At 43.4% G+C, this 13,166-nt stretch overlaps 2 protein-coding genes across 2 annotated transcripts in view; one reads left to right on the plus strand and one right to left on the minus strand.

Moving 5' to 3' along the window:
* Positions 1 to 523: 523 nt before the first annotated feature.
* On the plus strand, positions 524 to 4,535 carry SF3B6 (splicing factor 3b subunit 6). The gene is made up of 4 exons (XM_054383666.1): positions 524 to 630; positions 939 to 1,057; positions 3,546 to 3,684; positions 4,446 to 4,535. The coding sequence occupies exons 1-4, from the start codon at positions 601 to 603 to the stop codon at positions 4,533 to 4,535; spliced, it is 378 nt and encodes a 125-aa protein (XP_054239641.1). The 5' UTR covers positions 524 to 600.
* Positions 4,536 to 10,130: 5,595 nt separating this feature from the next.
* FKBP1B (FKBP prolyl isomerase 1B) overlaps positions 10,131 to 13,166 on the minus strand; it is a 33,449-nt gene continuing 30,413 nt past the window's right edge. The window contains exons 3-4 of the mRNA XM_054383670.1: positions 12,891 to 13,003; positions 10,131 to 10,486 (exon numbers count right to left, since the gene is read on the minus strand). Coding sequence (XP_054239645.1) covers positions 10,358 to 10,486; positions 12,891 to 13,003 — 242 coding nt within the window. The 3' untranslated portion in view covers positions 10,131 to 10,357. The remainder of the gene's footprint in view (positions 10,487 to 12,890; positions 13,004 to 13,166) is intronic.

Consider the following 13,166-nt stretch of genomic DNA (forward strand, 5'->3'; position numbering starts at 1 on the left):
TTAAAGGTGATTTCCAAGATAAATGACTCCATGATTCGATTCTAAATATCGGTGACCACTCCTCAGTGCAGGGAGGGCTGCCTGGCAATGCCTGCCACTTTCAACTCTGAGGTCCTTTACTGGCATGTGTTCCACACCGACCCGAGGCCAGGCCAAGCCAAGCCAGGCCAGGCCTCAGCACCTGACCAGAGACTACACACGGCGCCCGGCGATATTGTCTTTCCGCCCCACACTGCACGTTCCTGAGGCGCTGAGGCGGCGGCAGGGGTCGACGGCCGCCGCGAGGAATGCTCCCGGGGAAGCCGCCGGGGACACCCGCTCGGGAGGCGGGAACACGGTTGCCAGCCCCGCACGGAGGCTGAAGCCGGAACGCGTTGGGCAGGGAAGCGCTGGGCGGGGGGGTGCGCACGTCACGTGCTCGCTCCGGCGCTCGGCGCAGCCCATGGAGCCTGGCGAGCGAGGGGGGTGTCGCTTCCGGCGCGGTGCAAGCTGGGATAGCAGCCGTACGTCCGGCAGGGCTGGGCTCAGTGCTGCGCTGAGGTCTCCTTCCCTGCTGGTGTTTCTCTCCCAGGCGGCAGCTCCCTCCTTCCGACCGGCGCCATGGCGATGCAAGCGGCCAAGCGAGCCAACGTGAGTGCTCTCTCCTGTTCTCTCCCCGGCTCGCCTCATCCATCCGGGCGCTGAGGAGGAGTGTACCTCAGCCCGGGGCTGAGAGGAGGCCTTCTGCGCCTTCGGCCAAGGAAGGCCGGGAATGCGCCTCCCTCTTCCAGGCACGCCTTATGTTTGACAAAAGTATGCCAGGTTTGTAGCTGTAGAGGGTTAAAAAAGGGCCAGTGAGGCACATGCGCTCGTTCAGTGATTTAGCACGTGCGCTGCTGATTTTAAGTTTTGAAGCGATTGTTCTAGGTCTAACACAATATATGTTGTTTCTGTGTCAGATCCGGCTGCCGCCAGAAGTCAACCGGATCCTGTATATTAGGAACTTGCCATATAAAATCACAGCAGAGGAAATGTATGATATTTTTGGGAAATACGGGCCTATTCGACAAATCAGAGTGTAAGTATTTTCTTTGAAAAGTTAAGGGGGTTTTGTGCTTTAGTATCACTATCCTTATTGCAGTAGGTAGCAACAGGATTTCACAGCTGGAAAAATTAAATTCACTTCAGCAGTCTTCCTCTGTGCCAGAGGTGGATGTGATGATGTTTTCTCTTACGTGTGTTACAAAATAGTGTTGGTGGTAGGTATGGTGAAGAAGCTTGAGTTTGATGTGAAAGGTGAGTTAGTAAAAACACGAGAGACTTACTCTCAAGTAAATCTTAAATGAAGCTAAGATTTTACCTTAAAGAAAAAAAAAAAACAAGAAAGGCAAAAGTTGCATGCAATGTAATTAATGTGAAAATCAAGATGTTACTGTTGCTGCTGGAAGGCTGTGCAGAGGTTCCTGGATAGGTTGGATCAATGAGCTGAGGCCAATTGCATGTGTTTCAACAAGACCAAATGCGAGTCCTGCATTTGGGTCACAATAACCACATGCTCTAGGCTTGGAGCACAGTGGCTGGAAAGCGGTCCAGTAGAGAAAGTCTTGGGGCTGTTGATGAACAGCCATCTTAATATTAGCTATCAGTGTGGCCAGGCAGGCCAACAGCACCCTTCTCTGTATCAGCAGTAGTGTGACAAGCAGGACCAGGGATGTGGTTTTTCCCCTGTACTGGTGAGGCTGTACCTTGAGTACTGTGTTCACTTTTGGGGCCCTCACTACAAGAAAGATACTGAGGTGCTGGAGTGGGTCTAGGAAGGGAAGCAAGGCTGGTGAAGGGTCTGGAGAACAGCTCTTGTGAGAAGTGGCTGTGAGGGAACTGGGGTTGTTTAGCCCAGAGAAAAGGAGGCTCAAGGGGAGACCTTCTCACCATACAGCTCCCTGAAAGCTTGTGGCAAGGTGTTAGTCTTTTCTCCCAGGTAATAAGTGATAGATGAGAGGAAAAGGCCTCAGTTTGCAGCAGGGGAAGTTTAGGTTGGATACTAGAAGAAACTTCTTGACTGAAAGGGTTATCAAACACTGGAATAGGCTCCCCAGGAAGGTGGTTGAATCCCCATTCCCTCAAGTGTTTAAAAGATGAGTGGATGTGGTGTGGAGGGATGTGGTTTGGCACCAGACTTGATAGTTAGGTAATGGTTGGACTTGATGATCTTTAAGGTGATCCTTTAAATTCCAAAACAATCCTGTGATTCTGTGACAAACAGAAGTGTTCATTCCAGATCCATAGTGATTGCAAAGACTTGTTCAGTGCATAGAATCAACTTAGTTTTGCACACAGAATCACCTTCAGTAAACCCACACTGCTGATGTTGGAACATGTAGCTACTGAGATCCTTCCTGTATAGGGACAGGTTACAAAAGTGGCTGGGGAAGTGGGAAAAAGAATAAGGGACTGCATAAAATTATGACTTGGCTAAATAGGTGGAGTCCTTCACTGATAAGCATAAAGGAGAATTAATATTTAAGGTTAATGAAAATGTTGCAACACAAACATGGGACACACAGAATTAAAACATATCACAACCTTTCCATCAAAGTGATGTGATGGCCTGCATATCCAACAGGGAACTGTAGGCAGCTTCCCTGCTGATTGTTCAGAACTACAGATTCTTGTTCTCCTCAGAAATCCTGACATTTTCCACAGAAGTCCCTCTGTAATGACTTTTACCCATTGTCTTCTTTTTTGTATGCAGCCTGGTATGGATGTTGATTGTCCTTAGAAGTTCTCTTAGAAGCCAACGTCTTAGAGTTCTTTTGATTATTAAGTTGACTAGAAGTATCTTTTAGCTGAGACCCTTTTTGATTTGTAGGCTCTGCAGTCTCTCTGGGCTAATTAGTGTGATGTGCCCAGACATGTCTCCTGTCCCTCAGGCAAAGGAAATCAAATCAGTGGTCTGATAGATGATGGCAGTGCTTCTGAAGTGGTCTTGTGGTCCTGCACTAGAGGGGATGTTTTGACTCTAGAATTGTTTTTTTGATGTGCCAAGAGACATATTCCATTGAGACATCTGATCCAGACATCCATTAACTGACAGCCTGGTCTTGTAATATTAAATAAAACCAGCTAATCTTAGTAATAAAAGCTCCAAGTACTTCCAGAGATATGACAACCCCTGACAGCAACATCTTCTGATAGTTGTTGTGGAGAGGTAAGTTCCCTTTGGAGCATGTGCCTGTGTCACGTTTCCTGTTATCTCCATCTCTGAACTGTAAGCGGAGATAGGTGTGGAAAGTAGGGACGTATCACAGTATCACAGTATATCAGAGGTTAGAAGGGACCTCAAGAGATCATCAGGTCCAACCCCCCTGCCGAAGCAGGATCACTTAGGATAGTCCACACAGGAATGCATCCATGTGGGTTTTGAAAGTCTCCAAGTATTATAATAGCTAGAAAAAAATATCAATAATTTGGGGTTTAGTGATGTTACATTTATTAAGCTAATCTTGGCCAAAGAAAATAGAACTATTTCCTGTTTATTTAACATTAAAAATGGTCTTGCTCTGCAGTGGAAACACTCCTGAGACCAGAGGTACAGCCTACGTGGTTTATGAAGACATCTTTGATGCCAAAAACGCTTGTGATCACCTGTCAGGATTCAATGTGTGCAACAGATACCTCGTCGTTTTGTACTATAATGCAAACAGGGTAGGTGGACTTGGATTGGTTTGGGGTTTTTTAAGTTACCTGTGAACACAGGTAGCACAAACCAAAACTCTCTTTGAACAGACAATTGCCTGAATATTTTTAAGATATCCAAACTGGTGAAGGGAATGGATTGGATAAGTTGTTAGGATTTCATCTTTACTTGGTGTTCTGTGTGCAAAAAGGCACCTTTGGGCCAAGAGTGTGAGACATGTTTCTGATGAGTGTACTTTGAAAAGAGGAAGCAATGGCCTTGGAACTGCACAGTTGCAGCATGATGTGAGATCATAGTATTTAAATGGTTTGGGTTGGAAGGGACTTCAAACATCATCTGGTTCCAACCTCCTGCCATGGGCAGGGACACCTCTTAGTAGACAGGGTTGCTCAAGGCCCCATCCAACCTGGCTCTGAACACTTGCATCCGCAGCTTCTCTGGGCAACATGTTCCAGTGCCTCACCACCCTTGTGGTGAATACTTTCTTTCTCATGTCTAATCTCAATCCAGCTTCTTCCAGTTAGAACCCATTACTTGTCTTATGTTACAAGGCCTTGTTTACAGGTAGAACATCCCTAGGTCTCAATGTTCTGCCTCTTACTGATGGTACCCAGGGTGCTGTGGTGTTCTCAGAGGTTGAGAATCAAGCAGTGCTATTTGTATGTGATTTTGCTATAGTTCATAGTGATATTTGTGGTTACAAGGAAATGGCATATCATGAGTTTTTTTTTTATTTTTCTTCTCTCATCTTCTGTTTTCCTCATTACAGGCATTCCAAAAGATGGACACAAAGAAGAAAGAGGAACAGCTTAAGCTTCTCAAGGAAAAATATGGAATTAATACAGACCCACCAAAATAAATTCATCTTTTCTTAGAACTTCTCGAGCTCTGCTGTTGAGTTCTTGAACTAAACATAGGAATCCTCAGTGAAGTCTTAACAAAATTTTTTAAAAGTTCAAATTTTAATCTGTAGATCTTCACATTACAATTAAATAAAGCATCAGAAGATCTGCTTTAAGATTAAATCCCAATAAACGGGTATGGTGGTTGTAAGGGTGACCAAATAACTGCTGCATAACCACAGCCCTGTTTCTAGCAGGTCCTTTCATGGCAGAAGTGAGCGGGCTGAGTGTTTCAGCCTGCCAGTTAATCCAAGAGCTCAAGGGGCTCTGAGCTGCCTACATACACAGAGGTAAATTTCACTTCCTGCTCTCTGAAAATGGCGTATTGCAACTAGTCTCCTTGCTATAGGGATTTGTGTGCTTTTTATTAGAGTATGGTTTGATAATTCTTCGTTCCTGTGTAGTGTACACAGATTACTGCACATTTCTCCTGTCTGGAATGCTTGAAGGAGTCTAACTCCATTATGTGATTGTTAGGCTGCTTCTAGAAACCAAGCAAGCCCAAATCCATGTTTAGAAGAGTTTTTTTACAAACTGTAGAAAATGAATAGCCTTTTAAAATGATCGAGCTGCTTAGGTAACTTCAAAGTGTCTTGTCCCCAATGACAAACAAAACTGGTAAAATGCAGTAAAATAAACTTACTCTATTAGTGCATTGCTGCAGGGCTCACCTAATAAAACAAAGATCCTCACTATGTGTCCCAGGTTTGTCCTGAGGTTAGTGTAGGAGTGACAGAAAACACTTTGCACCTTAGTGTGAAGTAAGGAACACCTGACCAAAATGAGACTGATCGTGGTGGTAATTTTGGATACCTGTTTTGTCTTATTTTCCACTTGGTGTGTTTGAACTGCAATAGATTTCATCTACCTAAAGGTTTAGATGTAGAATCTGGTAAAGATAAAACACCTACAAATTTGTTTTTCAGCATTTGTGCTGTGAATGAGAACTAGTGTGATACAAAGTGTGTATACCCAGTGTACTTTGGAAGTGGAAAAGAATGACCTCTGCCTCTGTTCTGAACCACCTGGAAGTTGTGTGGATATTGGTAGTGTCCTGCCTTGGGAGGGAAGGACAGAAGCAAACATACTTGGATTATTTCTAATTTAAGCTAAATTTCTTAATGCATTGTGCTGTCATAAAGGAATGTTCCCATTTTCTTATCCTTAGATTTTCATTGAAAGTTGTCACATAAAGAATAATGCTGTTTGCTTGTCTGTTTAGTGAAAAAATAAATGTCTACACAGTTTTGCCTTTTTTCATCAAGACTTGTGTTAGGCTGTGCCACTTCTGCACGTAACCTTTCCTGTTAGAAAGGAAGTAATTCATCACCTGAATGTTTCTGATGCAGACCAGAGTTTGCAGAGCATCTGTCCTTGTACAAGTACACGACAGCTCACACATGTTCAGCGTGAGTGGTGGGGAAGGATGCACAGTTGTGGGTACCAATGTCCAACTCTCAAACAGAGAAGGTCTCTTGCAGCTGCCATGTGTAGTGGGTGTTGTCTCTCAGCTTCTAGGAGCATGAAGGGTGGCGGTGACCCTTTGAGCTGGCTGTTTCACCCCAGTGAGCAGGGAGGATACAGGTGACGTGGCTCAGGTGTGATTTTACCTTTGGGTGGGAGCTTGAACTCCAATCCTGTCCCTGACTGGAATGTTTCCCCTGGGAAGAGTCTCCTTTCTGTTGCACACAGGCATTTAGGATGAGTAAGAGCTGTGTTTAGTGCATGCAGTTAAAAGCCTTGTCCCTGTGCTATGGCTGCTCCATATCTATGTCCCTCCCTTAAAACTAAAGCTGCTTTTTGCAGCAAGAAGCCTTGCAGGCCACAGCATCCCTGAGGACAGGAACAGGTGACAAGAGACTTTAGCAGCTGGGGTTGCATCTCTGAACTGCAGAAATGTAAAGCTCTCTTGCCATGTCATTGCATCTTGCCCACTTGCCCAGCCCTGTACTGCTTCTGTCAGGTGCAGCTGTGATCTGCTGCTGCTCCTGTGGGGTAAGCAAGTTACTCCTGCAGTGCCAGCTTGCTTTTCAGGTCTCATCCATCAGATTAATACAAACCTAAGTTTCTCAGGCCAAAAGCAGCTTGCTTTTAAAATGTTTAAGTGAGTAATGAGTGAAATCCTATTGGAGGGCTTCTGTGTGACTGTCATTAGCTTTCTAAAGAGGTTACAAACCATCCCACCTCATAGAATGATACATATACATACAGACACATGCATGTGCCAAGCACTAGGATAACGAGCTGTTTACAGCATTTGCTGGCCATTTGAAAGCCTCTCGCTGCACCAGGAACAGGAGGTGCTTGCTACCATGCTGGATTTATGCCTCTAATAAATAAATAAACACCAATAATAAAATGCCAAAGCACTCATACCAGTGCTGCACGCTGCCAGCCTTGTTTAGAATCATGTGGAAGGACCACACTGCTTCTGTCAATAGTGGAAGGGCACAATGCTTCCACTGCAGTGTCTGTTTTGATGAGGATTCAGTGCTGTTTGAAAAACATACATAAAAAGCAATTCTTTAGGGTAATAAGATTAATAAAAATTCCTTCAATGAATCCTCAAGATCAGCAGCTTTTGATTTGTCTGAGAGCTCAGCTGCTGCCTTTCATTAAATATTCCATTTCATACTTTTTCTTCCAGTGCCTGTTAAGGGCTTTCAATGTCCCTGCGCATGTAAAATGAAATAATAATTTGTACCTGCAAGACAGAGGGAATGAAAATTGAATGCCCAGAGGATTGTTTTGATGAAGTCTGCTCAAGATTGTGTTTGAAATGTAGTATCAAAGGACAGGGAAATCAGTTGTATGAACAGTAGAGAGGGCAGCAACTAAGGCAGATGTTACCAGCCTTGTACTCTGCATCTGTGCTGGATTTTATGTGTGCTCACTTCCCATTTAATTTTTCAGGAAGCAGGGCATGAAATTAAGCCTGAAAGGTCATATTTTTCCATGGATGCTGTTCAGAAATCAGTAACAAGAGTATATCTGATTACACAGGCAATGACAGTCACTTTTTTCCAAACTATTACATAGTGGCAATAATAATATGTACTGTGTTGAGCAATGATACAATTAAATAAATTAACACATTTGCAGTCAAATAAAGAGCTGAAGCTTACACTTCCTTGAAAGCTTCATTTCCCTAAGTATCACAAAGTACAATTAGTTTTCCTTTCAGATTTTTTTTATATGAATTGGCATGAAAAATGTAATAATCTCTGCTTCCAACAAAGGTCTCTGCAGAGAAAGAGTGATGAGGGACAGAGCTTCATCAACCTGCTGTAATAAGGATTTTACAGACTCGGTAATGGCTGGGTTGTACTGCTGAGGGCAGAAGGAAAGTGCACAGCAGCTCTGCAGATAGAAACAGTAAGAGAGAGTAGGATCAACTCCTGAAGCCTGACAGGAACATGTTTTTCACTGGCAAGGAGCCCAGCAGAAGAGCAGAGCAAGGCCCTATCTTTAGACACAGTAGAAGCTTGCCAACAGCAGGACCAAGAGATAATGTGGCCTTTCCAGGTATGCTGAACCAATCCTTAGCATCCCTTTTGAGGCATTCAAGAAAGGTCCCAAACAAAGTCCTTTATGATGTTTGGGTTTTGTTTGTTTGTTTCTTTGTTTTTAATGAGCAACAAGCAATCTGGGTCACTGGTAGGAGCAGCTTTAGCCTGATGTGCTGCATTGTCCTGTGTTTGATGGGGTGCCACAGAGCTATCCTATGTTTAACTAAGACATCTATAGGAGTTCAAACCTGCAACTGCTGCTACAACCTGCAATCTGTAAGCCAAAGGGGACTGGGAGCTTTAAAAAGAGTTTCTGAGAACTAGTGGCCATCACACTGGCAGATCTAATTCCCCATCTATTAACAGGAAATTGGCCTATCCTAAATAAAAGGACTGTTAATGACAGGTAGATGTGTAAGCTTGCTGCTGCAGTGATCCTAGATTTATGCCAGATGCAGACTGTGCATCTTCCCATCTCCAGGGGAGGAAGCAGCATTTCATGAATTCATATAACCATCAAATGAGATACATTTGTCACATCAAATGTAATAAATTTTATTGGCCAAAAAGGCTAACAGCATTCTGCCCTGTATGAGGAACAATATGACCAGCAAGACCAAGGCTCTGATTGTCCCCTTGTATTCTGCACTGCTCACTTTTGGGGCCCTCGGTACAAGACAGACATTGAGGTGCTGGAGTGGGTCCAGAGAAGGGCAAGGAAACCTGTAAAAGGTCTGGAAAACAGCTCTTGTGAGGAGCAGCTGAGGGAACTGGGATTGTTTAGTCCAGAGAAGGGAAGCTGATAGAAGACATTTTTCCACTCTACCACTCCCTGAAAGGAGGCTGTAGTGAGGTGGGTGTTGGTCTTTTCTCCCCAGTTACAAGTGATAGGACGAGAGGAAATGGCGTCAAGATGCATCAGGGGATGTTTAGATTAGAGATTAGAAGAAACTTCTTGACTGAAAGGGTTCTCGAACACTGGAATAGGATCCCCAGGGAGGTGGTTGAATCCCTGGAGGTGTTTCAAAGATGTAGAGATGTACTAAGGGACATGGTTTAATACCATACTTGGCAGAGTTAGATAATGATTGGACTCGATGATCTTAAAGGTCTTTCCCAACCAAAATGACTCTATGATTCTATGAAACATTGCTCCTGTCAAGTGCCAGAAGTCCAGCATGCAAAGGAAGTTTGCAGGCCATATAAACAGCATCAGAAGATGCAGCCTAAAAATATCCCTTGTGTTCAGTGGTCACATCATCCCACACCTCACGTTTGTTTTGTAAAGTGGATGCATAGTTCTGCTCTCCTCTAGCTTTTCTCAGATGTAGTGGAAATTTTTACACTAGTTTTGCAGTCGTAGAAGCACAGAATTGGAGCAGCATTGCAAATCTTTGAGAAGCATCACTTTTGTCAGCAGCCAAACTCGACAGAGTTGAGGGGCCACCAGCAGGGCAGGAAACCTCTCTGTTCCAGCAGCCCTTACATGCACAGTCCTGGTCCCACTGTGCCATCTCTAACAGAAGCACTGAATGAAATAATGTGTATTTCACACAAGAAGAGAAATTAACAAAAAATGTGTTGATGATGTTGATGATTGTTTTTAGAACTTCTTATATGCCACAAAGAACTCCAGTGGCCAGAGAAGCAGAAACTGTAAAGAACCAAGTTTTTATTGTTGGTTTTTTTTTTTTTGTTGTTGTTTTGTTTTTTATATATATATATATATATATATATATAGGCTTTTAATTCTTAGCTCAGACAGCTTTTTTTTTTTTTTTAAACAGCAGCAAGCAGAACATACAAGTTGAGAAAAGTGGCAGCGCAGGTAACTTGTTTGGCTAATGCCCGTTCATGTACAAGGCCTACATTGGATTATTTATTTATTTTTGTGAGCACCTTTTGTGTTTTCTTTTTCTTGGTTTAAGTGTACAGTAAGGCAGTGGTTTACCAAAAAGGAATATATATCTATATTTATATATCTTTTCAATCATCACTGTAAATTCTTCTTACATGCAAATTAAATAAAATGTACAACTTGAAGAATGTTACAACGCTAGACATTTGTCCCAGAACAATAATAAAAGGCAAATACAGACACCACAAAGTTAAAAAGAGAAAGAAGGCATAAGGAACCCAATAGCAGGTGCTATTGACAGAACAGCTTAAGCAGGGAAGATTGGGATTCCAGTGAAGATTTCTCCTGCTGCTGGCAAGGTGAGAAAGAATGGATGGTTATTAACAGATGTCTCCAGCCAACTCGAGATGATTCACTCTAACCTGAGAAGCTCCACATCAAAGATGAGAGTAGCATTGGGAGGAATAACCCCAGGGTGCCCTGTGGCTCCATAGGCCATCTCAGGTGTGCAGGTCAACTTTGCTCTTTGTCCTAAGCTCATCTGGGTTTTGGATGGTGGAGAGAGGGGAAAAGAAAAAAAAAAAGGAAAAAAAAAAGAGAGAGAAGACAAAAAAGCAGTATTAGGAGGAAAACAAGGAACACATGACTACATGGCAGATTTAGAAAACTGAGGAGAGCTGGCACCACCAGACTCATCTTTCAGCGTCAAGATGAAGTTGTCACAAACAGGTCAAACGAAGGTCTCCTGACCACTCTAGCTTATCACAGCAGTTATCTAAATTACCAGAGCTAGTCTGGGAGTCACATAAATGCTTTTTAATGAGTACTTTGGACTATTCTGCCTTCACTGGAGCCAGCTATAGAAGTGAGCTCCTTTTGCAGAGCACAGCATACACGTAGCACCATCAGCCTGTGTCAGCAAAAGTCTCTCAGCAACAGACAAGACCAGAGCTTTATATTCCTGAGATCAGTGCCTTAAACTCAGCCCAAACCTGAGGACAGATGTCTCACCTCAGGTGCCGCTTATTCGCACAGTGAGCCCCTGCCCCTGGGATGGACAGAAATGCTGATTTATTTCACTCCAGCCTACCACTGGAGGTAAGAATGCTCATTGAGATTTGAGGTGTCAAGATTCAAATCCCTGATCTCCCAACAGAGTATTCTTGGATGGAATGCTCCCAAGCTGCTATTCGTGCACCATGAACTGGTGACTGAATGTTCACTGGCCAAGAAACAATCCCTGATTTGAAGTACCAGTTTTAACTGCGACCTCTCTCCCAAGATCAAGCACATCACTGGACTATAGATTATGTGGCATCTCCTGTTGAATTGTTTTTCAGGTTCTATAAAATATGCTGAAGCTAGAGCTTTCACCAGTTTAGGTAGAAGAAAAATGTGAGTATGAGCTTTCCCAGATTCAGGGAGTATTCATGCCATGGGGCTAAGGGTATAAGAGCAGATGACCTCTCCTGGTTCCTGCAAGGCTTTTTATGTGGCAAGCTGCCTGCTGCTCTGATACTTCCCTGGCAAGCCAGACAGCTGGTAAGTTATGAACAGGTTTTAGGCATGGGGCAAACTCAAACTGGCAGAAATTGAGCAAAGAAATGCAGATATTGCTGGTATCTGACAGTCATTAAACCGAAGTTTGAGAAAACCTACATGTCAGATATAGTGAACTGCCTTTTTCCAAGTGCCTTGTGTTAATTACACTCTACAAACCCCTCCAGACCCTGAGGTGAAGGGAGACAGTCCCAAACTGGATTTCAGTGATCCACTAGGAGGAGCATGAGGGCAGCATGTTGGACACTGATTCCTGGAACAGATTTTGGCCACTTACTATACAAGGGACATGACTCAGGGAGTGAGTGGTTAAGAAAGGGACAGATTGATTCACCCCACACTGGTTGTCACTGCTTTACCTGCACTGGCTTGTTTTCTACAGCACACTGCAGTCCTGAGCATCTCTTAGGCCTTATTACAAACCAAATAATAAAGTTAAAATCCTTGAGAGGAATGTGGGTATTTCTAGGATTCCTCAAATGGACCTCTTTCTCTGGCTGGAAAGAAGGGAATGCTGGTCTTGCTTTCTCCATAGGACTGGACATCATTTTCTTTCATCCCTCTCTGGAAAATCATGGTTGCATCATTCCTCAGTGGATTGTTTCTCAATTTGCATTCTTACCTTGTCTCTATTTAAGCACAAGAACTTGTTCCTATCATAGTTGTTCCTATAATAATATTTGAGCAGTTTCTTTCTAGGACCCCAAAATGGGGTTTGTAATACTCTTGCACTTGAGCAGCCTGATCACACTCCTCATGTAAAGGGCCCTGACAGCACAAGAGTTGACAATGAATTGCATCATGTGGCTCCTCTAGAGTTTTACCGTTTTGGCACTCAAACTGTAATTAATGGAGGGCAATTTCCCTTTTCTCAATGTAGGGCTGGTCAGTCAATGTTCAGTTTTGTAGCTGGGAGTCTGAAATCATGAAGATTTTAACAGCGCAGTTTGATATCGTATTGATTAAGGGTCAAAGTCAGTAGCTCAGTCATGGATGTCACCAAAAGAGCAGCTTGGACTTTTATTAAATAGCTGAAGAGAGGCCACTCTATGAATTGCTGCCACTTGGAACAACTTAGAGGCCACGATTGTCTATTTGTGGAGGTGCTCATGGAAAAGTGACGGGACTTATGTGGAACACTGGCACCTGGAGAGGAGACTTCACCTTTCCCAGGCACACACCATGTGGAAAGCCTCACGAGATGCCCCTGGATGGAGGGAGAACAACTACAGAAAACACTGTGTTCAAAAGGCCTGTGCTTTCAGAAAACTACATCATGTCCTGCATTGTGATTTTCACTTGGTCTTGCCACCATTGCACCAGACATTGCTGTGCTCACACACATTCAGCTAGTTCGAAGTTCAGTGAGAAAAATTTCTTCATACCTGTGTAACACCTTCTTCAAATCCTTTAATGACTTCTTGTCTGCCAATCTTGAACCTAAAAGGCTTGTTTCTGTCTCTGGAGGAATCAAACTTCTTTCCATTCTGTAGCATTCCTATCAAAACAAGACACAGTTTCAATTTGAGCTATGTTGAAATTTAAGTGATGAGAGGGAGGGAAGGAGGGACAAACAATGCTACTAATTTCCATTTCTCTTTGAAGCCTCATCAAAAACAAATATGGCAGTAGAGTCAAATGCAGTGGTGCTGCATTTTTAC

Source organism: Indicator indicator, chromosome 9 (genome assembly GCF_027791375.1).
Source record: "Indicator indicator isolate 239-I01 chromosome 9, UM_Iind_1.1, whole genome shotgun sequence".
Lineage (NCBI taxonomy): Eukaryota > Metazoa > Chordata > Aves > Piciformes > Indicatoridae > Indicator > Indicator indicator.